The 24,852-nt window shown below is 41.2% G+C and overlaps 2 protein-coding genes across 5 annotated transcripts; one reads left to right on the top strand and one right to left on the bottom strand.

Moving 5' to 3' along the window:
• Nucleotides 1-1,452: 1,452 nt before the first annotated feature.
• Nucleotides 1,453-6,998, bottom strand: LOC133481024 (dual specificity protein phosphatase 22-B-like). 3 transcript variants are annotated; one of them, XM_061779886.1, is made up of 5 exons: nucleotides 6,762-6,991; nucleotides 4,064-4,146; nucleotides 2,557-2,606; nucleotides 2,159-2,233; nucleotides 1,453-1,688 (listed from the first exon to the last, which is right to left on the bottom strand). In XM_061779886.1, the coding sequence occupies exons 1-5, from the start codon at nucleotides 6,775-6,777 to the stop codon at nucleotides 1,490-1,492; spliced, it is 423 nt and encodes a 140-aa protein (XP_061635870.1). In that variant the 5' UTR covers nucleotides 6,778-6,991; the 3' UTR covers nucleotides 1,453-1,489. The 3 variants fall into 3 exon arrangements, with proteins under 3 accessions (XP_061635870.1, XP_061635872.1, XP_061635873.1); XM_061779888.1 differs by having other exon boundaries at nucleotides 1,549-1,683; XM_061779889.1 differs by having other exon boundaries at nucleotides 1,625-1,680; nucleotides 6,762-6,998.
• Nucleotides 6,890-23,326, top strand: bphl (biphenyl hydrolase like). Of its 2 annotated transcripts, none has more exons than XM_061779885.1 (7): nucleotides 6,890-7,006; nucleotides 16,385-16,488; nucleotides 19,723-19,829; nucleotides 20,925-21,078; nucleotides 21,183-21,314; nucleotides 22,924-23,047; nucleotides 23,139-23,326. In XM_061779885.1, exons 1-7 carry the CDS (start codon nucleotides 6,933-6,935, stop codon nucleotides 23,239-23,241), a joined length of 798 nt encoding a protein of 265 aa, XP_061635869.1. In that variant the 5' UTR covers nucleotides 6,890-6,932; the 3' UTR covers nucleotides 23,242-23,326. The 2 variants fall into 2 exon arrangements, with proteins under 2 accessions (XP_061635869.1, XP_061635868.1); XM_061779884.1 differs by having other exon boundaries at nucleotides 19,663-19,829.
• Nucleotides 23,327-24,852: the final 1,526 nt, after the last annotated feature.

The raw sequence follows: 24,852 nt of genomic DNA, 5'->3' as shown, positions 1-24,852 counted from the left end.
GGTGCGGGAAACCCCTGCTGGCGTCCGCACCCACACATGTGCAACGTCAATTATCTGAAACCAATTTTTTTTTTCAAAAAGCAACAATATGGACATAAATCAAACACGTTATCATTGAAATATGATTTTAAATAATGAGCACAAAAGCCATGCTATATCAGAATGGAGGAATGTTTTCTCATCCACATAACTGTTAGTAGCTTCAACTGCTTTGAATTTGGGAGACTGACTTGGGATGATATAAAGTACTGTATAATATTAGATGTATATTTCAGTAATAAAATAGGGGGTCCATTTCTGTCCCTCAAGAAACAATCCACGCTGGGTTAGGCTCTAGCACGCCCGCCACCCTGGTGAGGATAAGCGGTATGGAAAATGGATGGATAGATTTTTATTTCTCACCTATGGCAACGTTATTTTTTTACTTCTAAAGACAATGACTGACAAGTAATCACACAGACTTTGAAAATACTGTATTTTTTTTCTGGATTATCAAGAGATTTAATCAAAAAAATGCAGATATATTGTGAAACATCTAAGAAGGCTCTTAAATGATCTGATATGCTTTGAAACATCACATCAGAGAGAAGTGTCCATAAGATATGAGCAGGTTACAATTATTATGATTACATTGAAAAGATGGTGAATTCAACAAAACAACAGTAATCATAATGTAGTTTTTTTTTTTTTTTAAATATGATACAAAATCATTTTAGCGGAATCTCTACACATAAGCAGCAATCCACATTTCATACACGATAAATGTATTTAGATGTATATTGTTTCATTTGTATACAACTCAAATCTATTCTGTCTGTCTATCTATCTATGTGATATATTATTCTATATATAAAGAATCATAAATGGATGAATCATTCTATTTATTCTACAAAAATACTTAAAAAATGTGCACAAAATATTATCTGGAGTAGAATCCTTTATTAAAAAAATCAAAAATCACATTCTCTGATAATGTGCATTAAACAATTTCACAAACAATAAATTAAAAAAAACTGCTCATAAGCTGCAGTTATGTAGTTTTTCTAATTATACTGCACTGCTCATACATTTAGTCGACATGTAGGGGGGAGAGAATACTACAAAATACACATGACGCTCCACACGTTACTGTATATACAGGTACTGTCCATATTTCCTTGGTTAAATGCTTGACTGGCCTTGCGTGCTGTTTTAACACTTAGGGCCAAGAAAATGTCAAATCATGAGATTGATGGTGTGTAAAAAATGTCCCACTTAATTTGAACTGAATCGTAATCTTTAATTTAAACCTCTGGGCAATATCACGGCATTTGATTTCCTCTATTGCCCTATACAATATATTATATTATATTATATATTATATATTATATATATATATATATTTATATATATTATATATATATATATATTAATATATATATATATATATTTATATATATATATATAGAGAGAGAGAGAGTCACTGTGTGTGTGTCTGTGTGTGCATATATTATGTAGTGTGCAAAGTGGTTCCTACTTCTTTCAGTTCTGTGTTCTCAAACTCTTCCAGCTGCCTTAGGAAGCCCAGGTTGGGGCCTGCACATGGCCGGGCTGCCCTCACCGCTGCCAGAGAATCCACCCATCCCCGACCTGTCGCAGTCATGATGTAGGCCAACACAAGTGTCACACTACGGGACACTCCTGCTACACTGAAACAAAAAAGCTTACGCTGTAGTTGGGTATTGGAAGTTGTTGAATTTGTATTTTTTATTTTTTTTTATATTCCCCAAAGTTGTGGTAATACAGTTGCTCCCCTGTTCTCAGCGGGAGTTACAATGCACATGTGAAAATATGCAATATAAAGAGACCATATACAAAAAACTTTTTTTTAAATGTACTTTAAGCATTAAAAAAAAAAAAAAAAAAACTCTCACACACCTTTGACACAATACCTTTTAACTTTTTAAACACATTGTAAACATATTTGAGCACACAAAAAATTTGTTGTGGCTGGCAGTAAGCCTGGCGCACGCATGTCACAGTGGGCTTGATTCCTCCGTTTTCCATTTCCCAGAATATCCCAAATAGAAAATGAGATATGTTTACTATATAGCATACGATTACTGCAATATGTTTTTGCCTTGTTACCACACACTTCACACTTTTTGCTTGCACTCACCAGTGGACAAGACAGCCTTCTCCTTTCAGTCTTGAATTTTGGATAAAACTGATGCTGTCTTTGAAGAACTGAATCCTAGAAACATCACATTACAATTACTGCATAGAAAAAAGAAAGTAATACTATAATATAGTACTTTTTCTTGATGAATTAGACTTGGTTTGCAAAATAACACTTGCATTCTGGGTACCATGTTCAATCCGTGAATGTCCACCACATAATTGCACCACAATACATTGAATGAGGAAATTTGTGACGAAAACTGTAGTTATGCATCAGATTTCAACTCTGAAAATGGCTCCCTTTGTTAATTCATTTTCCATTGACTATTTCCATTTCACAAAGAAAATGAATTATTCTTTCAACTCTTAGTATCCTGTAAAATATATTGTACTTACAGGTCTTGCTTCCTGTCATCAGCTGCAGCTATAGAAAGATATGTCATGTCCTGAAGAGGAGGAAAAAGTTTAGATCATCTAGTTAGTAAAGACTTTTACTGTATATTTTCTGTAGATCAAAGATTTATATTATCGAAAAAGTGTAACTGTTAACACCACTGTGAAATCTGGTCATCTGTCAAGAGCCACTAATGTCCTCATAAAGGAGGGCGAAAGACAGCCCCTGAAACCTTGTCCCTCTGACCATGCTGCTCAGCACGGGTGTAGCAGGTCATGAAATCATGATATGGGCCTCAATGGGTATTTTTTGCACCTGGCAGCCGATGTTTACATGCATGGCCCAGAAACTGCGTTGTCCCTTCTTGAGTTAATGCCGTGGCTAAGAAAGTCCCTGAAGCCCTTTGGGACAGGTTGAGCTTTAGCAGTGGTTGACACGTTCGCATGTATGCAAAGATCCAATCCATGTCGTTTTACATAAGAGCACTGTTTGACTCGCTTCATCATCACCCATCATCAATAATGCCTTTTGTATCTTTTTTTTTTTTTTTTTTTTTTTTGAATCATCACCAAGCTCATGACTCCAGTAAGTAATTCTTCTATAAAATATAACCCAATTCAACATGTTTGTGAATGCACAAATGGATCTTTAAATCAAAATAACACACAGTAAAACCACATTGTACTGAACCTTAGAACTTAGAACTGTCCTCGCTGAGGACCCACGTTGCTGTTTTCCCAGAAGTACGTTAGTCAAGTTATTAAGTTGTTGATGCAAATGAACCATGCGATTTACCTATTTGCTAAAAAGAAAAACAAAACAAAAAACGAGTCATCGCCACAAATCTCAAAAAGCTGTGTTACACAAAAAAAGATACTCTTTAAACTTGTTCAAAACAAAAATGGATGATGTGTTATCAGAATCAGAATAAGAATCATCTTTATTGGCCAAGTATGTTAAAAACACGTGAGAAATTTGTCTCCCGTAGTTTGAGTCACTCTAGTATGACAGCAAACAAGTCACAATGGAAAAAAGGATAATAATTTAGGATATAAACACTTAGAGCAAGAGCAAGTCGTTGAGCAATGTAAGGGTCTGAATAATGCAACAACAACAAAATCAGACTGAATCTTAATTTGTCAATTAGTACTGTTATTACACGCTTCCAACTTTGTGGCACCGGTTTAGAGAAGGTCCCTTTTTGTTCCAGAACGACTACGTATTCCCTAGTCAACAATAAAGTCCCTAAAGGCATGGTGGATTAATTTAGTGTGTAAGAACTTGATTGACTCACACAGAACCCTGATCTTAACCCCATCAAACACCATTGCCAAACCGACGGTAGGAACTCAAACTTCAGGAAAAGACATCAAAGCACCCCATCCCCTTAAAACGTGGCAGCAAGAACATTGTGTCGGAAGTAAAGTGGTATTTGAGAGTAACAATGGACTGACTGCATTGGTCACTAGTAGGTCGAACGGGCTACTCAACCCAGAGAAGACAATTCACCTCTAAGACAGGTGCAGCTGTGTCATGGATGGACAGGATGTGGGTGATGTTGTGCTGCGTAAGCAGATCTTGGTCACGGCCATCTGCAGATGTAAAGGAAACCAGAAAATCACATAAATTTCTACCTTCTTATGAGCAATTACTGTGAATGGGGTCTAACCTAAGAATAGCTATTTCTGCCCAACAACACACACACCGTGTCTCCAGAGCAAATGGCCCCCAAATGTTGGTCTTGTCTTGAACTGAAAGAAAAACCGGAAAACCAATGTTTCTAAAAGAGTCTCCTAGATTGGCCTAAAGCAAGAATCAGTAAATGTTTTAATCAAATTTTGTTCTTTAAAAGGAAGCTGAGCTTTTTCAACCTTTGGCAGATGTACCTTTTCTCAGGCTTTGAAGAATGTTGAAGATGCCACCTAAACCCCTGACCCCTCTCTGAGCCACACCTGTCACGTTAACACATTGAATACCTCAAAACTACTGGTACTGAATATGGAAGTTATCTGATGTGTATGTATGTGGTGTTCCTGAATTTATATCTGACTCTTTTCCAAGCTTGAACAAGACAAGGATAAATGCAGTCATGATACAAGCTAAATCTGCACTATTTGGATTTTAGTAAACAAATGAACAAATATTTACTTTGTTGGCGGTAAATAATGACAGTAGATAACATATCATACTATCCATGCCAGCAAGCCAGAAAATACCTTTTAGATCTGGTTTAGACAAGAATCTGTTTTTGCTTTAACACGCCTTACCATCAGTGGGACACTCACTGTTGAAAAATCCTCAAATTTAAACCATAACATGTTCCTCATTAGAATTGGCACGCTTCCTCATACCACATACACCCAAAATCATACTTAGATGGAATATTGAATTAAAAGACATCGAATAGATAACTTTCCTTTCAGATTTCCCAGATAAAGATCTGGAAGGACCTGCAGGAATATAGAAAAAAATCAAAACATTTAATGGTGCAGAAAAAAAAGACCCTTGCTGGTTGTGGTGATTAGTGTTTGAATTCTTTATAACTGACCTCATTTATTCCATTTCCCATGTCTGCCAAATGGATCAAAAAGCAATTCAATTACAATTACAACAATCTGGAGTTTTCCTTCTCAAATTTATCATTCGGCAGGAGCCTTTCATTGTTTTTCTCATCACGTTCACGGCTCCAATGATGACTTCTTAACGTGACCCGAGTGGGATCATAAAACTTTTGACGTGTCTGCACGCCCCGACGTTGATTTGGGATGAGATAATGTGACCAAAACAGTAGAACACCGCTTGGAGGTTTATATTTAGACCTTTCGGGGGTCACGGGACTGATGACAGCTACATTCCAACCGCACAAAGAGGGCAGAAGAGAGCTTGACTACAAATTGGTCAAATATTGGGTGTCAGTCCGGGGCCCCACTTTTTGCAACCCAATTAATATGTATGAATTCATTAACACTGATGTAATTTTACTGAACCAGTTCTTCATCACTTCACATCCAGAGGGAAATTATGAAGTTGCTGCTTTCGGTTGACCTCCACAGTTGTCACATCTCAAGCCACAACATCACCTTAAGGAGATTTATATTACTACGAGGGTGCTTGTTAGTAAACTGCAACTTTGCAATGCCAAAAACTTTTATCGTTAGTTTTGACGAATCCAATTTATCATTGCATTTCCAGTAAATGTTGCTTCATCTTGAAAACATAACAATGGTGTAATTTAACCGTAAATTAAGCCTAAACGTGGAGTCGATCGAGTTTACAGAATAAAGTGTACAATACGTAAGGAGATGAACAATAATGTCAGATATGGGTGACCACAGAGGGATCTTCTCACATTCAATGTTGCATAAGCAATAGACTCTATCACAATTGTTGTTTTTTTTGTTTTTTAGAATTGCTGATGGCTGTAATGTTGTCTCAGATGCTTTGTGTCAATTCTCAATGACCATGTGCTAAAAAATGAGCTAATTTAATATCATTTTATTTCCAGTAAATGCTGCTACATCTTCCACGAAGATATTTTTAACCCAGCGCAATTGTTGTTGCGTTGTGTTCCTGTTGTGTGGTTCAGAGGGTGCCACAGCTCAGACGCACTGGCATGCAGTGGAGGCGTTTACAATAAGCAGCCTATGTGAAGATCTGAACAATTTTCCAGAAGCAACTACTAGGGCCTTTTTGATATACACTGTCCCAAAATTCACATTCAAGTTTGTTTCTATTCCGTTTCAGGTATCATTCCGACAGCTTAGGCATTGCGGTTGCCTTGGCAAGAAGTTTTTAGTCCCCGACTGCAGTTCAGCGCCAGTATGGCAAGTTTCTTGAAACAGGACCTGTTATTGACAAAGCACACAGCGGAAGGCCTGCTACTACCAACACTGATGAAAACACTGAACTCTCAGAGCAGGTGTACGTGAAAAGCCAGAAAAAAAAAAGAAAAAAAAAAAAAAAAGTCTATCCCGAAGGCTGCACTGGAACTCAACAAAAAAACTTGATTAAGCGGACGCTTCGGAGAGTAATAAAGCTTTACCCCCGACCAACTTCAGGTTGCTCAACGCCAAGCGGTGTGCCAGGGGTCCAATTTGCAACACTGCTCCAATGTTAAGAAGCCAGTTAGCGCCAACCTTAAAATAGTGCAGGTAAATTTGACTTAGTTAATGTTGCAGCTTTTGACAAATACAAACACTGTACGTACGTGAATGTGTTGACATGGTTTCTTCCCAGATGAGTTATTTGAACTAAATAGTAACTAACTAAAACCACACGTGACTTCGCCATAGTGAAGCTTCGGGTGTACTTTCACTTTAAATTGCAAATGAGGAGGAGGAGGAGACTTTGTTCAACTCTTCAGACGACGAGAGCACCAATGGCGACGTGTTTAATAAGTGCAGGACCTCTGCGAAACCTAAGGAGAACGACGACCGCGTGGCACTCGTACTGGTAACACGTCAATATTTGCTACTGCAAAATGTACCGGTGTTTGAGAAATGGGTTGGTTGAAAAAGAAGGAAAAGCCCCTCGCGCCATGTTTTACTGTCATGACGAGCCGGAAGTGATTCGGGTGTAAATTAGTTCTATGTCCACTAGATGGTGCAGTGTCTCAATGTACGGAATATGAAGGAAAAGCAAAATACTAATACGTCTATCTAATGACAATGTTATAGAAAATGACTGTATTTAAGTCTTTACCTCGCAGTATATTTCATGTTGTTGTATATTCATTTCCCCGTGTTACGTAACAACATTGTTTGACATTCTTCCTCCCCCAAAATCATAGGAAAGCAAAACACAGTAAACAGTAAAATGTCGGTTGTCCTCATGAGCTGTAGCCTATCCGAGATGACTTTTGGCAAGCGGTGGGGTAAACCCTGGACTGGTCGCCAACCAATCTTGGGGCATATGTGGACAAACGACCATTCACGCGCACCTTCACACAATGAATTAGAAGTAGTGTTCACCCTAAGTTTATTGAGCCAAGGCACCTATTTTACCTTCGAAAAAGGTCATGGCACACCACCAAACAAGTGTGTCACAAAAACTGTAAATACTCAAATAATGATGATGATGATATCGTCTCAATGGACTCACAAATAGACTTACTTACTGTGCAATATGGGCCAATTTAATTGAAAGGTGATATGTTCACAGGAAGCCATTACTTATTTGGTTTTATGAATAGAAAGGCGGCACGGTGGTAAGACTCTAAATTGCCTGTAGGTGTGAATGTGAGTGCGAATGGTTGTTTGTTTCTATGTGCCCTGCGATTGGCTGGCGATCAGTCAGTTCAGGGTGTACCCCGCCTCCTGCCCGAAGATAGCTGGGATAGGCTCCAGCACGCCCGCGACCCTAGTGAGGAGAAGCGGTACAGAAAATGGATGGATGAATAGAAACAGGTGGATACATGTTAATTGTACCTTGTGCCATCTATTGAGAGAGCATTCAATTGTTCTAGCTGTCACAGATGGATAAACAAAGATATATTTGTAATTAATAATGATTTTCAAACAATTTAAAAATATCTCTGATTGTAATGACATGTTTTGTTTATATGACCTCTTTTGATGTAGCATAACAATAAACTACACCTTAACGACAAATCATTTCCAGCTTTACATATTTTTACGAAATGTTACGTCAACATCGGTCGCCATTTTCTGTTTGCGTCACTGGGAAGTGACGTCAAAAGGCGATATGCCCAGTTTGGCCGATGTTTTTAGCATGAGCTACAATAGCAGCCGCGCCAGCGATGAACGCAAAGCCATGAGCAAAGAGAGGAATTAACCAGCAATGAAAATAGAGTTGAGAATAAAGATGACGGTTGTGGTCCGTGATTGGCGAGTATACGTCAGTCAGATTGCCATTCATAGTGCAGCTACATTGTAAACTCTGAGTGGATACTGTGGTAAACACTGTACACTTAATACTTGATCACATTTATGAAACCATAAAAAGATTGATTAATAGTTAAGAAACAAGTGGGTTTCTGAAATGAGGACTTGGGGCGAAAATAAAAGCAAGTGTTAGTCTTGCTGACACCAATCATTTGAACGTTCGCTGGGTACACAAGCTTTGCTTTTTTCATCCACAGGAACATTACAAATAATGAATATAGTTAAGTATTGATGTAAAACATAATATCTGATGCTTTATATACTATTCATATGGCTTGAGTCGGCGCGGCAGCACAGTTAAAACCCAGAAATGTAGTTTCAATGTGAGGGAAAGCTTCTGTTTCAGATTTAGGAGGAGCAGTGTAGTTTTTGTCCTGGCCATGGAACAGTGGACCAGCTCTACACACTTAGCAGGGTTCTGGAAGGTGCATGAGAGTTCGCCCAACCAGTCTACATGTGTTTTATGGACTTGTAGAAGGAGTTCGACCGTTTCCCTCTGGGAGTCCTTTCGGGGGTGCTCCGGGAGTATGGGGTACCAGACTCCTTGATACGGGCTATTCGGTCCCTGTACGACTGGTGTCAAGGTTTGGTCCGCATTGCCGGCAGTGCGTCAGATTTGTTTCCAGTGAGAGTTGGACTCCGCCAAGGCTGCCCTTTGTCACAGATTCTGTTAATGAATGTTCTGACAAAAACAAAGAGGTCAGAGCATATTACTCCAATTCTAAAGTCTCTACACTGGCTCCCAGTCAGTTTTAGAATAGATTTTAAAGTTCTGCTACTGGTCTATAAATCACTAAATAGTTTAGGCCCTGAATACATGAAAGAAATGCTAATGTAATATGGACCCAGTAGGGCTCTGAGATCCACAGTCTAAGGTCAAATAATGGAGCACAGAGTCCAAAGCAAACATGGTGAAGCAGGGTCTTGTTCGTGAGTGACGGAAGAATGGAGCGGGAGATTGACAGGTGGGTCAGTGCAGCGTCTGCAGTGATGCGGACTCTGAATCGGTCTATCGTGGTGAAGGAGGAGCTGAGCCAAGAGCCAAAGCCCTCAATTTACCGATCAATCTATGTTCCTACCCTCACCTGTGGTCAAGGGCACACTGGGGTACGGGGAGACCAGGGATACCCTCGGTGGGCCGATGGGCCGGCCCTGCCGCAAGACGAAATAGCAAATGAAACAGAAAGGGGGAGGGGGGGGACAAAGGGCGCGTGTAGAGCTGCCCAGTCATTTGAGTAAGAAAAAAACATTTCCGCAACTTGAAAGCAGACACACGATGGATTTCATCGTCGTCTCTAAACCAATAAGAGATAGTGAAGTGCTTGTGGTCGTGCGTGGGTGCATATGAAATGCGGGCCCTCGTGTACACGACGCTAAGTTTTCTGACGGCGAGCCAGCAGCTACAGTTATCGGAAATTCTGCGGCATAAATAGATTAATTCCAAAGCCTAACACCGCCGCAACAATGTGGGAACATTTTGGATTCAAGCCAGATGAATGCGGCCATCCCGCTAACACCAACAAGCTGCGATGTCGAGTTTATATAAAGTCTCAACAAAGACAACACAACTTAAAACCTCGGTGACATAATCCATTTTAAATACAACCATCCCACCCAATTTCTTCAGCTGGGAACAAAAAAACACAGTGGGACATCTCTTGTTTCCCGTCAGCTTGCAATTATGGAACCCTTTGCCCAACAATGCAAATACAAATGTGAATATGGCGCATGTATGCTCACATTATACAGTATAGCATTAGTATTGCAAAGAGTAGCTGTCGAACATGTTGACAAAGCAGCATTTTAAGAAAGGCTGCAGACTTTTAAAAAGTAGTACACATCAAAACAAAACGGGTTGTTTTGATATACTTGTGTTGTCATTGTTACTTTGAATTTTCTTAACTGAAAACTTGATTGGCAGTTTATTGCCTCTTAAAGCATTACTGTTTGCAGCCATAGCCCAATTGTTAAGCTCATCTCCTGCCACCGTGGGGTGCTTAGGTTCAAGACCCCGACCGGACCATCCGCCAACAAGACACTGATACCCCAAACTGCTCCTGGGGCACTTCAGCTGCCCCCTGCTCCAGTGTATTCCACTAACGAGTGTGTGTGTTCACTGTGATGAGTAAAATGTAGAGAACACATTTTGCGCGCATGCATGCATGTTAATGACAATAAGGGTGATTTTCTTCTTCTTCTTCTTCTTCTGTGTTGGTGTGTTTCAGAGAAGTGTGAGGGAGAGTTGGAAGAAAAAATTTGTATATTTATGTAAATACATGTTTTCTCACAGTGTGATTATTGTATCTTAACGGTGTAGGCTTTTGTGTATTAATAGAGGTTAGGTTTTTTTTTTCGTAAGGTTTTGTCCGTGCCTCGTGGCGAGGATGGCGCCGCCTGAGACGCCACCGTCTCTGAGGCACGGCGTGCGGATTGTGCCACAGCCTAGCTTCACGGTGGTTTATCCCAGTTTCCCCGCTGGCCGTACCGTCAACACGGATCACTGTTTCGGGCGTCCCTCCGTTTATTTCGAACGAGGCGCTGGAACGGGAGCTTAAGCGGTTTGGTAAGTTTGCTGGCGGATTTCGTAATGTTGGGTTAGGATGCAAAAATGAAAAACTGAAGCATGTTCAGTCTTTTAGACGACAGGTTTTCATGTTTTTAGACTCTCAGACGCAGACGTTGGATGTTTCTTTCCGTGTTCGTCATGAGGAAGGAATGTATATGGTGTATGCAAGCTCGGGAAGCATCAAATGTTTTGAGTGTGGAGATGTTGGTCATAAACGGGTGGCGTGCCCGCATAACAATGCTACAGTGAGACCTGCTGTTGTTGATAGCCCCGAGGATCACGCCCAGGCAGGTCCGGTTGTGGACGGGGTCGTTGACGTTGAGGAGCGGACGGCTGAGCCTGACTCCGTTGGAGTGGGCCCTATGAGTGTGAATGCCGTCTCGACGGCGGAGGTACCCCTTGCTGAAAGCTGTGGATCGGTGGCGGCGAAGGTAGAGGGACAACGTGCTATTATTGAGAATGATGAAAGTAAGAATGACATGCAAATTATAGAACAGAATAGTATTGTTGATCGGATGAAAATGGCACAGGCTAGTGATGTGAGACAGCAGCTGAAGGCTGCTGACAGGGTAAACACTGATGATGATATAGTAGACCAGGTTCAGCATGGTGATGGTAGCCAGGCTATGGGGCTGGAGACTAATGGTGACTCTGATGGTGCTTCAATTGCTGACAGCGTTTCCCAGAGTAAGGATTTATACCCTTTGAAAGAATTAGATTAGTTTTTGGCGGATACATTCGGTAAAACGGTTGATGTACAAGAATATTTTCCAGATGTTAGAAAGTTTGTGAAGACTGTGAGTACCCTACAAAAGGTGGTAGGAACAGACTTGCTTGATGACAAGAAGAGATATCGCCTGAGGAAGCATGTGACTGCTGCTAGGAAAATTTCATGTGGTAAAAGACAGAAAAAATTGAAAGTTGATTATTAAATTAGGAATGGAACTACAACACTGGGTGTTTTCTCTGCTGTTGGCTTTTGGCTGGTTGTTTTTTTCTCTCTCTTTTATTAATATGAATTCTTTACGTGTTGCATCCTTAAATATTAACGGGGGTAGAAATGCACAGAAGAGGGCGCTAGTGTTAGAAATCCTAAAACAAAAAAGAATAGATATCGCTATGTTGCAAGAAACACACAGTGATAATTTAAATGAAACGGACTGGGGGTTATGTTGGGGCGGTCAGTACGTTCTCAGTCATGGCTCTAATCTTAGTGCGGGGGTCGGTATATTATTTAGTCCCACTCTTAGTGTTAATGTTTTAGCGATCACAGAAATAGTTGCAGGGAGGATTGTAATGGTTAAAGCAGAAATCCAAAATATTATGTTTAAATTTGTGAATGTATATGCACCAAATTGCGGGCGGGACCGTTTGAGTTTATTCAAAGTACTAAAGGAAAATTTGGACAACTGTGATAAAGGAGAATGTGTTTTAGTTGGGGGGGACTGGAACTGTTGCACCGATCCCGCTTTAGATAGAATAGGACAGGAGCTCCACATGGACAAGCTGAAATCATTCTGGCATTTTAATGTAAAATTTTTACATGATTTAGTTTTTTGTGAAAATTTTAAATTGTTTTGGAGCAATTGGAGAGCCAAGAAAGAGTTTTTTCCCTCCTTAATTCAGTGGTGGGAGGTAGGAAAAAGTCAAGTGAAAGTGTTTTGCCAACAGTACGCATCCTTCTCTAGTATTAATACTAGGAAGGCTATAGAGAAACTAGAAGAGGACATTGAGGTTTTGGAGAGTGTGGCTGCTGAAAATACCGAGCAGTTAAATAAAAAAAGACAGCAGTTGACTTGTTTTCTTCAAGAGAAGGCGAAAGGAGCTCTGGTCCGGTCACGTTTTACCACACTGAGGGACATCGATGCACCCACCTCCTTCTTTTTTAACCTGGAGAGATCTTTTGGACAGAGGAAACAAATGGTTTGCCTACAGTGGCCTGATGGGACGCTGACTTCAGATTCTGCAGAAATGAGAAGGCTAGCGGTGGATTTCTACTCCAACCTGTTTGAGGCAGAAAGGTGCGATGGAAAGGCTACTACTTCAGGGTGTCCCTCAGCTGGGATCTGATGTACAAGATGTCTTGGGTTCTGACATTACTCTGAAGGAATTGACTACTGCGGTGACCCAGTTGACCTCTGGTAAGGCCCCAGGTTTGGATGGAATACCAGCAGATTTCTATAAACACTTCTGGAATATAATTGGGATTGACTTATTGGAGGTTTTCAAGGACTCCTTTGGGAGAGGGACTCTTCCAGCTTCCTGTCGGCGTGCGGTGATCTCTCTTCTGCCAAAAAAGGGGGATTTAACTTTGCTCAAGAATTGGAGACCTGTTGCCTTACTATGTACGGACTATAAGATTTTATCCAAAGTTTTGGCAAATAGACTAAAAGTTTATATGGACATTGTAATTGGTGAAGATCAGTCGTACTGCATCCCTGGCAGATCTTTGTTGGACAATTTATTTTTAATGAGAGATATTTTTGATGTGTGCAAGGCATACGGTGTTGATGTAGGCATTATTTCTATTGATCAGGATAAGCATTTGATCAGGTGGATCTTTCGTTCTTATTTTCCACATTGCGCGGATTTGGAGTTGGGGAGCATTTTGTATCATGGGTGAGACTCCTGTATGAGAGTGCATGTTGTGTAGTTAAGGTTGGGGGAGGACTGAGCAGACCAGTCGTGGTCGGGAGAGGGATTAGACAATGCTGTCCTATTTCGGGACTATTGTATAGTTTTGCTATCGAGCCTCTCCTGTTGAGACTTAGAAAAACTTTGAAAGGTCTATGTCTGCCAGAGATGACTTATAGCCTTCCCATAGTCGTGTCAGCATATGCTGATGACATGACTGTAATGGTCCAGGGACATGGGGACATGGAGGCACTGAGAGAAAGTCTAACGCTGTGTGAAAAGGCTTCCTCAGCTAAGGTAAATTGGGAAAAGAGTGAGGCATGCTGGGTTGGTAATCCAACACAGGCGACTGCGTATGGTCTCCCTGGTGGCCTTACATGGGGAAATAGTGGGTTGAGAATTCTGGGGATTTATTTGGGTGACGACAAGATGGTTGCTAAAAATTGGGAGGGAGTGCTGGGAAAAGTGCAAGCTAAGTTGTCTAGATGGAAATGGTTGCTACCTCAGCTGTCCTACAGGGGAAGAACTCTGATTGTAAACAATCTCGTCGCCTCTCTTTTGTGGCACAGACTTCAGGTGTTAGCACCCCCACCAGGACTGATTAAACAGCTACAGAAGATGCTGGTGGACTTTTTCTGGTCTGGTCATCACAGGATGAGAGTGTCAGTCCTGTATCTCCCTGTGACGGAAGGGGGCAGGGCCTTATAGACATTGCCTCCAGGATGGCTGGTTTTCGTTTACAGACGGCACAGACGCTGTTGTACAAATACTCAATCTGCTGGTCAGCCGTCGCTTGTCTGCTGCTCCGGAGGGCCGGACGGCTAGGTTATGACAAACATCTGTTTCTGCTGTCCTCTAGCTCCGGTTTGGATGGACTGTCACCTTTTTACAGCTCTGTCCTTGATGCTTGGCAGACGTTGGATTTTACTCGAGCCTCTGCAGAGCCTGGATTATGGTTGTTTGAAGAGCCACTATTCAATAACAGGTTGTTTTCTACCTTTGAGTGCCTTTTTGTCTGACACAATGAGAAGCACTTTCAGGGAGGCAGGGATTGTGAAGATGGGACACCTAATGAGGACATCCCCAGAGACACTGGCTGAGAAGACTGGTGTCCACTCCAACCGGGTTCTACAGGGTCTGGTGAAGGAGGTGTGGCAGTCGCTGTCAGAAAAACACCAGGACTTTATACGGAACAGTGATTTAGCTCACCAGTGGAGTGAGGGGGCCGAGTACGTTTTTCCTCCTCTTGGCGTGATTCCTGCTGGTGGGGAATGGAGGGAGCAATGTGGAATCGTACTGTCCCTAAAAACTCCAAAACTTGGGAACTTCAGCTCTTGTAGTGGAAAGCAGCTGTATGAGAGTTGTGCAAAGGTGCTGAACAATGGATCGCTCACTTGAGTCAGAGAGACGAGGTGGACAGAGGTGTTTGGTTCGGAATTTTCCCCAAAAGGAAGCTGGTGGGTCCTGTATAAACCTCCTGTTGAAAAACAGATGGGTGGCATCCGATGGAGGATTATACATGGAATACGAACAGATACAGAGCTCACTTTGACCCTAGCACTGGGGAAGGTTGGGGAAGGTTGTCCATTTTGTTTACACCCAGAGACATTGGACCACTTAGTGCTTCTATGTCCCCAGTTGGCTGGTTTAAAATGTTAAAGGAGTGGGTGGAGGGGTTGGGAGAGGTTTTCTCTTTCCATCTTTTTATTTTTGGACCAACTTATTCCAGAAAAAGAAAGAAAACTGTGGTGTTAATGAATTTTATGTTTGCAAGTGCTAAATTGGCTATATGGAAAAGTAGGAAAAACAAGATTGTTGGAGCTAATTGGACTGATCCGCTTTACTGTTTGAGAGGGTTCCCACTCAGTGACAGTGTGAATGTGAGTGCGAATGGTTGTCTGTGTCTGTATGTGCCCTGTGACTGACTAGTGACCAGTTCAGGGTGTAGTCCGCCTTTTGCCCGAAGTCAGCTGGGATAGGCTAGAGCGTCCCACGACCCTGAACAGAATAAGCAGTGTTGAGAATGGATGGATATATGAATACAAATGTGCCATTCAAGTTTAAACATTTGTCTAATATAAGATGAGAGAGGGCAGCAATGTACGGCGGCCAACAGCAACCATTATACGTCATCAATCCCAGAATGCTTTGCACACGCAAAAACAGCCGCCACAAACAAAAACTGTTTTTACAAGTTAAAAGAATAATTCATAAATATGTAACACTGTATTTCAAAAGTAGAGGTCAGTGGTTGTATTGTAAGAAGTACTGTATTTGTCGTTAGAATCGGGGTTCCCTTTAAGTGAAATTAGATAATTTCCCATGGCACTAGCCTTCAATGAACTTAACCTACATATTTTTTTTAAATGTGGGAGTGAGTATCTGGAGGAAACCCACACAAGCAAGCAGAGTACATGCAATCTCCACACATGACAGCTTCAGACGGGATTTGAAACCCAAACCTCATAACTATGCAACCACTGTGCTGTCGTCTAAACACAGTACATAATTAATTCACATTTACATTTATTTTCATGGCACCCAAATTTTCTATGTACCTAAAGTGAAATGATCAACAATACAATAATTGTGTTATAAAGTAAGCGATTATTTCAAATTTATCTAACTTGAATAATACAGTTTTGTATGTTTACATTTTCTTGTGACTGCATAACATAATAAGGTTTTCATCACTTTGACTATGTCTACTCATTGATTTTTCTGCAGCTCCTCACTGACTTGTGGCAGGCAAAATGTTAATGGAGTGGATCTTTACTATGAGAAGACAGGCACAGGGAAACATGCAGTGGTGTTGCTTCCTGGTGCTCTAGGTACAGTACATCCAACATGGCTCAAAATGTAGTCCAGTGGTGTATAAAAAGTCAACAGCAACACCTGTTCAAACAGGTTTCTGTGATATTGAAAAATGAGACCAAGACAAATCATTTCAAAACTTATTCCACAATTAATGTGACCTATAATTTGCATAACTCGTTTGGAAAAAAATATATATTTTCAAGATATATAGTAGAAGAAGTAGAAATGAACAACTGAGATAATGTTGTTGGACAAGTGTGTGCACTCATATAACTGGAGATGTGGCTGTGTTCCGAATTAACCAATCACATTCAAATTCCTGCTTAGCTTAAACGCAAAACAATGTCAAGAAAAGCCTACTAGAACACCTGCACTTTATTTGGGGTTAATCATAGTCACTCTAAATGGTGGCAGATGTTTGCCTAATCAATCAAGCAATCAATCAAACGTTACTCGTAACCGCTTTTTATATGTAAAAAATGCAACACTAATCACTTCACTTAATTAAAAACAGTATAAAGATAAATCATACCCACCCTCCAATTGTCCACAAGGACACAGACACGCACACACATACAGGTTAATAATAATACCGTAATGACCTAATAACCTGAGGCTGAGTACAGAGCATCCAGGTGAGGAAACGCCATCTCAGAGAGCTGTCTGCTCCAGGACTGGACCGTAGGCCCCAGTCAAAGGCCACCAGGATGAAGCCTGCACCCACAGCGACTGGGGACCCCAAGAGGCAGGATCACGACCACTGCCCATCACAGCTCCCAGTGCAGAGGGCTCCCTCTGAGAAAACACTGGAAGCAGTAAAATATTACTAAAAGATATTATACCAAACCTAAAAATGTATAGACTGAAATGATAAAAACATAAATAACAAACCTAAAATTAAAAAAGCAGAATACAATTAAGATACAATAAATATTAAAGTGAGATAAAGCAGAATAAAATTAAGATACAATAAATATTAAAGTATTGAGATAAAAAAAATGCTAAGTAAAACTCACAAGTTTGTCTTAGGCAGCCGTGGCCCAATACGGGCAGCCGTGGCCCAATGGTTAAGATCATCGCCTGCCACCGTGGGGGACCTAGGTTCAAAACCCCGACTGGACCATCTGCCAACATCCCCCGGACTCACGGCTGTGGTGTCCTTGAGCAAGACACTGATACCCCGAAATGCTCCCCGGGCGCTTCAGCTGCCCCCTGCTCCAGTGTGTTCCACTAACATGTGTATGTGTTCACTGTGATGGGTTAAATGCAGAGAACAAATTTCGTGTGCATGCATGCATGTTCATGACAATAAAAGATGATTCTTCTTCTATTCTTCTTCTTAGGTTATAATAGTAATATATTAGTTATTCTGCTATCGTGATTATATTTATTCTTTTTTTCTCTCTTTTCTCTCTGGGACTTCTCAAACCTTGTTGTAAAAAGAAATTGTTGAAATATTTGCATATTTATTAAAAACGAAAAACTGAAATATCACACAGGACAGGCATAAGTATTCAAACCCTTTGCTGTGACACTCATATATTTAACTTGGGTGCTGTCCATTTCTTCTGCTCATCCTTGAGATGGTTCGACACCATCTGGAGTCCAGCTGTGTTTGATTATACTGACTGGACTTGATTAGGAAAGCCACACAGCTGTCTAAATAAGACCTTACAGCTCACAGTGCATGTCAGAGCAAATGAGAATCACGAGGTCAAAGGAACTGCCTGAAGAGCTCAGAGACAGAATTGTGGCAAGGCACAGATCTGGCCAAGGTTACAAAAAAATTTCTGCTGTACTTAAGGTTCCTAAGAGCCTCCACCAGTCGGGGCTTTATGGCAGAGTGGCCCGACGGAAGCCTCTCCTCAGTGCAAGACACATGAGAGCCCACATGGAGTTTGCTTTAAAAAAAAAAGACACCTGAAGGACTCCAAGATGGTGAGAAATAAGATTCGCTGGTCTGATGAGACCAAGATAGAACTGTTTGGCCTTAATTCTAAGCGGTATGTGTGGAGATAACCAGGCACATCGCCTGTCCAATACAGTCCCAACAGTGAAGCATGTTGGGGGGAGTATCATGCTGTCGGGGTGTTTTTATCTGTAGGGACAGGACGACTGGTTGCAATCGAAGGAAAGATGAATGCGGTCAAGTACAGCGATATCCTGGACGAAAACCTTCTCCAGAGTGCTCAGGATCTCAGACTGGGCTGAAGGTTCACCTTCCAACAAGATAATGACCCTAAGCCAGTGATTTCCAACCTTTCTGGAGTGAAGCCACATATTTTACAATTGAAAAATCTCACGGCACACCAACAAACAAAAATGTCATAAAAAGTGGATACATTTATTGCTGTATGTACTTCCTGCCATCTAATAGAAGAGCATTTATTTGTTGTCTGTCACTTTGCCTCACTGGCATAAATAGATGAATAAAGATACATTATTTCTTGGAAATAAATACATTTTTGAGCAATTAAGTAAAATGTGATATTTCCCACGGCACACCTGAAGAGCGCTCACGGCACACTGGTTGGGAATCACCCTAAGCACACAGCTAAAATAATGAAGGAGTGGCTTCAGAAAAACTGACTGTTCTCGAATGGCGCAGCCAGTGGCCTGACTTAAACCCAATTGAGCATCTCTGGAGAGACCTGAAAATGGCTGTCCACCAACGTTCACCATCCAACCTGACAGAACTGGAGGATGTGCAAGGAGGAATGGCAGATGATCCCCAAATCCAGGTGTGAAAAACTTTTTGCATCATTCCTAAAAAGGCTGTATTAGCTCAAAAGGGTGCTTCTACTAAATACTGAGCAAAGGGTCTGAATACTTATGGATGTGTGATACTTCAGTTGTTCTTTTTTAATAAATCTGCAAAAAATTCAACAATTCAGGTTTTTTCTGTCAATATGGGGTGTTGTGTGTACATTAATTGCGTAAAAAAATTTAAGGGGGTCTGAATACTTTCCGTACCCACTGTAAGTATCAATCACAACACAAAACCATATAGGAAGCTGTAAGTATTGTATCTCAAACTACCCTGTTAAGAGGAAAACTGTCCCAGCAAAGGCAAACAGAGCCACCATTCTGCATGACCAAGCAGCTGAACAGGACAAGTAAAAAATAAAATAAGAAAACTTTCTTAAAACCTGTTTTTGTTTGTTGGTTTGTTATTATTTACACAACAGGAAACACTAAGACAGACTTTCAACCCCAGCTCAAGTCTTTGAACAAGGATGTTTTTACAGTAGTAGGCTGGGATCCACGTGGTTATGGACTATCGCGACCTCCAGACAGAGACTTTCCTCTTGACTTCTTTGAAAATGATGCAAGGGATGCTGTGGATCTTATGAGGGTAGGTAGCAGAGGGTCTGCATTGTATATGTCACATACTGTATGTGCAAGTCATCAGTCTCAAGTTTCAAGCAAGTCTCAAGTGACTGTGGCAAGAATGAAGTCCTCAGTCAACTTTCCTGGTTCAATTAGAATTTGTATTTAAACAGGCTTTTTATCATGCTATTCATATTTCGACATTATGAGACCAAGATGACACTTACTGTAACAATTGATCAACAGTACCTCTCTCCGTGAGACTTCCAACAGGATTTTCACTTAGGGAAGGTTCCCCATGAGATTAGAGTGTCAAAGTCATTAGTAGGTTGCAACAGAGATAGAGAGAGACTTAAAGATTCACAGAAAATCATAGAAATGGGCCTCCTTGGAAATTTAGTGGTCGATCAAACCCCTTTGTGAATTTTGCCCTTCAGCTCCTTGTTAGAGAACAGCAAGTTGTGCAAAAAGTAATGAAACATTGAACAATTGGACATGCGCATTCTGAAGTTTGATCAAATTGTTATTACCTGTAAAGGTTATAGTGCATTTTAGTTTCATCCTGAAATTCTTATTGTGAGTAGTGCATATCCTCCTTGAGCCATCACCCTAACATAGTGGAGGGATTTGTGTGTCCCACTGATCCCAGGATTTAAATTGTTGTTGGATTTACAGCCCTGGTAGGGTCACACATGGGAACAGGTCCTAGTTGAAGGATTTGACAAAGTATGACTCCGGACCCCTGATACAATCCCCCCTCTGGAGCCGGATCTGGAGGTCGAGCTCAATGGCGAGGGCCTGGTGGCTAACCTTATATGCTTTTGAAGGTAATTGGTTGCATTAGAGCTTTTTAGGGGCTTCATTACAAGGGGATGAATACATATGTACATGTAAATTTTCAAACATTTTTTTTTATATATATATATATTTCTCATTTTACTTCAAAATTTATTTTGCGCAGAGCCATCAAAAAAAAGTTCAGATAAACCATTCAGAGGTTGTAATGTAACAAAATGGGTAAAATGCCAAGGGCGTGAACACTCTCGCAAGGCACTGTGAATTCCTTTTTCAGTGTATTCACTTACCAGTGATCATCTCTCCATAACATTTTTCCTTTTAGACATTGGGGTTTGTCAAGTTCTCTCTGCTGGGGTGGAGTGATGGCGGCATCGCAGCCCTAATTGCTGCTGCAAAGAACCCAGCGTTAATCAACAAGATGGTTATATGGGGATCCAATGCGTTTGTATCACAACAAGACCTTGACATTTACAAATGTAAATGAACACTACATTTCACTCTTAATTCCGATCGTCAAGATTTCTTTTTGACATTGTATTGTCTTGCATGTGTGTGCATGCGGTTCTCTGGGGCCATCAAGCCGTCTGTGATGTGTCCAAATGGAGCACAAGGATGAGGGCGCCGATGGAGGAGGTGTATGGAGCAGAGGTCTTTGCTAAAACATGGGAGGCCTGGGTGAATGGGATCGAACAGTTTGCCCACAGACCTCAAGGTGATTTAGTTGTTAGCTGAAAACAGTAAAAATTGTAAATTGCTGAGTGATTCTATTTCTGAGCTGAAACACTCAAAAATGATTTATTAACTATATGCTAGTTAATAGATCAGTGCATGTCATTGCATTCCCCGGATGTCATGCAAATATGCACCATTTTATTGCTTTTCTGTCTTTAATCTTGCCATATTTTCATTCAATACAATTGAAACTAGAAACGTTTCCTGTTTTATGTCAATTAGGATTACCAAAATTATTTCCATTTGGTAAATGCCTGAATAATGAGGGGATTATTTTCCGACAGTTTTTCATTACTTTTTTCAAAGCCAGAAGTTTAAATACAGTAAGATCACGATGCCTTTGAACATTCATTCATCTTCCGCGTCGCTTATCATCACTAGGGTCGAGGGTGTGCTGGAGCCTATCCCAACTATCTTCGGGGAGAGGTGGGGTACACCGTGAACTGGTCGCCAGCCAATCGCAGTGCCTTCGAACAATTTGGGAAAACCCAGATGACATAATTTCTTTGCAAGCTTGTGATAGGTTTATTGACAATATTTGAGTTAGTGACCTACCTGTGGATGTATTTGAACTATAGGCACACCTGATACACACAACTTCTTTGTGTAACATCATTGGAAAGTCAATAGAAATCAACCAAGCTATCAGGAAGAGCATTGTGGACTTGCACAATTCTGGTTCATCTTTGGTTGGAATTTCCAGATGCCTGAAGGTGCAACATCCATCTGTTCAAACAATTGTAAACAAGTGTAAACACCAATTGGCTGGCGACCAGTTCAGGGTGTACCCCGCCTCTCGCCCAGAGTTAGCTGGGATAGACTCCAGCACGCCAGCGACCCTAGTCATGATAAGCGGAACGGAAGACGACTGAATGAATTAATGTAAGCACCATGAGAATGTTCAGCCATCATACCGCTCAGGAAGGAGACTGGTTCTGTGTCCCAGAGATAAGGTGCTTTGGTCTGAATTGTGGATAAAAATCCAAGGACAGAAGCAAAAAACCTTGTGAAGATGCTGGCTGAAGCTGGTAAGTGTGCGTTATTAGCCACAGTGAAACGAGTACTGGGCACTCTGCCAGGAAGAAGCCATTACGCCAAAAGAAACATCCAGAAAGTTTGCAAATGCACAAACAAAGACATCCTGTGGTCTGACAAAACTAAAATTGAACTGTTTGGCCAAAATGAGCATCGTTACTTTTGGAGGAAAAAGGGGGAAGCTCACAAGCCTGAGAACACCATCCCAACTATGAAATTTGGGGGTGGCAGCATCATGTTGTGGGGTTGTTTGTTATAGGAGGGATTGGTGTACTTCACAAAATACAAACCCCAATTCCAATGAAATTGAGACATTGTGTAAGATGTAAATAAAAAGGAATTAAGTCATATATATGTAAACATCTGGTTTCACCTCTATTTCAGAATTCCAACAGAAGTGTTTCGATTTTGAAACCTAATACTGTCCACATTTTATCCAGTGATTTGCATTTCAATCTGTAGAGAATGGCTATGATATGCATATTTTAATCTGAATGTATTCAGCACACATCTAAAAATCTAATTTTATTTTTTTTAAAATGTCTTATCTTTAGGAAACATCTGCATTGACCTTCTGCCTCTGATCAGATGTCCGACTCTGATCATTCATGGAGAGAAAGATCCTATTGTGCCCACCTGCCACCCATACTTCCTCCTCAACCATATCCAGGGATCACGGTGAGACTGTGTAACAATATCAGAAAAACCTGTCATAGCCCATTATGGTGTAGTAGAAGGCATTGTGCTACTGTTCCCTTTTCAAATTTAGATTACATCTGATGCCAGACGGAAAACACAATCTACATCTGAGGTTTCCCGAAGAATTCAACAGCCTGGTGGAAGATTTCCTGCAAGAGAGACAAAATGATTAATATCATGGAAATAATCACTGTGGTTTCACATCCTGATGAAGAAAAGATGTCAAAAAAACAGTACTTATAAAAAATCTATCACTTATCCTGTTATCCTGGTTGCAATTTTTAGCTGTTTGTATTGGGTCACTATCCTGTTGGATAACGCTTGACCTGCAGCTGACAAAATTCTTGACACATGCCGCTCATTTCTTTCCTGAATGCCTCGATAGTCTTGAGGATTCCTTTTATCCTGCAGAGATTATGGATGCGGCACAAACTGGGTGGCCGCCGGTAGGGTGGCTGGGTTTCAGTCTGGGGTGGCTGCTGCCACCCCGACCACCACGTAGCTCTGCCTGAGGACATTCTGTGACCATTTTTTTTTTTAACAGTTAAAAAAAAATCAAGGATGAAAGGTCCCCAACTGAGTAGGGTTTTTTGACCAGTAAATGCAATAAGTATATGCACAAGCTCCACATTCTTTCCTGTCCTTGTTCACAAAGACAGTCACTATTGTTTCCGCTTCTGTGCAACTTACACTTGCTGTATAACTTATAGTGTTGCCAGTAAGTGTAGAAACCCAATGAAATGTCTAACTATAGAACATTGTTCTAAAGTAACAGGATGGAAACTGAAGGCGTGGTCTTCTTGTACTACACTGAAAAATATATGTAACACTTTTGTTTTTGCTCCCATTTTTCATGAGCTGGCCTCATCTAAAACTTTTTCTACATACACATAAGGCAATTTCCCTCAAATATTGTTCACAAATCTGTTAGTGCGCTTTTCTCCTTTAGATAATCCATCCCACCTCACAGGTGTGGCATATCAAGATGCTGATTGGACAGTTTGATGATTGCACAGGTGTGCCTTAGGCTGGCCACAATAAAAGGCCACTCTGAAATGTGCAGTTTTGCTTTATTCTGGGGGGTCAGAAAACCAGTCGGTATCTGGTGTGACCACCATTTGCCTCACGCAGTGCAACACATCTTTTGCATAGAGTTGATCAGGTTGTTGATTGTGGCCTGTGGAATGTTGGTCCATTCCTCTTCAATGGCTCTGCGAAGGTGCTGGATATAGGCAGGAACTGGAACACGCTGTCGTATATGCCGATCCAGAGCATCCCAAACACGCTCAATGGGTGACATGTCCGGTGTAACGGACACGCCATTAAAAGATGACACCCAGCACCTCAGTCTCGGGCTACGGCCGCTCTCCCCGCCGAGGTAGACGACCACGGAGTTGCGAGATTCAACTTCACACACAGACGCTAAGTGAATTACAAGCCAGGCGCATCAAAGTGAGACAATTAACTTCCAGCCAGGAGAGCCTCATTAACAAAGACTTCTCTCTCCCGCTACCTGTAGTGACTTGCCCATCCGGGCTGTGAGTTTGGACAGAGCAACAGCGACACCCAGAGGTGACAGGGAGCCACTGCAACTCTGGATTAACCAACCACAATCTTTAATGGATTTGAATGTGATATAAATGTTTTAAGAACTTTACATGAATGCCACTAGTGACTGTATTTCTGCACATTTGAATGCATAATGTTGAATCTGTTGTCAAGTGAACCAGATGAAATGTTTCACCCCACAACACGAATGCCACATTGCAAATATTAGTGTTCTC

This window comes from Phyllopteryx taeniolatus, chromosome 7 (genome assembly GCF_024500385.1).
Source record: "Phyllopteryx taeniolatus isolate TA_2022b chromosome 7, UOR_Ptae_1.2, whole genome shotgun sequence".
In the NCBI taxonomy this organism is placed as follows: Eukaryota; Metazoa; Chordata; class Actinopteri; order Syngnathiformes; family Syngnathidae; genus Phyllopteryx; species Phyllopteryx taeniolatus.
The sequence above is the reverse complement of the archived record's forward strand: the minus strand, read 5'-3'. Positions and strand labels throughout refer to the sequence as shown.

What these genes read in the sequence shown, in the direction of transcription:
- bphl (XM_061779884.1), top strand. Translation starts at nt 6,933, where the DNA reads ATGGCGACGTGTTTAATAAGTGCAGGACCTCTGCGAAACCTAAGGAGA. An exon ending in GTTGCTTCCTGGTGCTCTAG is followed by an intron (nt 16,489 to 19,662) that starts GTACAGTACATC and finishes TTTACACAACAG; the next exon opens with GAAACACTAAGACAGACTTT. An exon ending in ATGCTGTGGATCTTATGAGG is followed by an intron (nt 19,830 to 20,924) that starts GTAGGTAGCAGA and finishes TTTTCCTTTTAG; the next exon opens with ACATTGGGGTTTGTCAAGTT.
- LOC133481024 (XM_061779886.1), bottom strand. An exon ending in CAGCTGCACCTGTCTTAGAG is followed by an intron (nt 2,607 to 4,063) that starts GTGAATTGTCTT and finishes CCTCCTCTTCAG; the next exon opens with GACATGACATATCTTTCTAT. An exon ending in GATGACAGGAAGCAAGACCT is followed by an intron (nt 2,234 to 2,556) that starts GTAAGTACAATA and finishes TGATGTTTCTAG; the next exon opens with GATTCAGTTCTTCAAAGACA.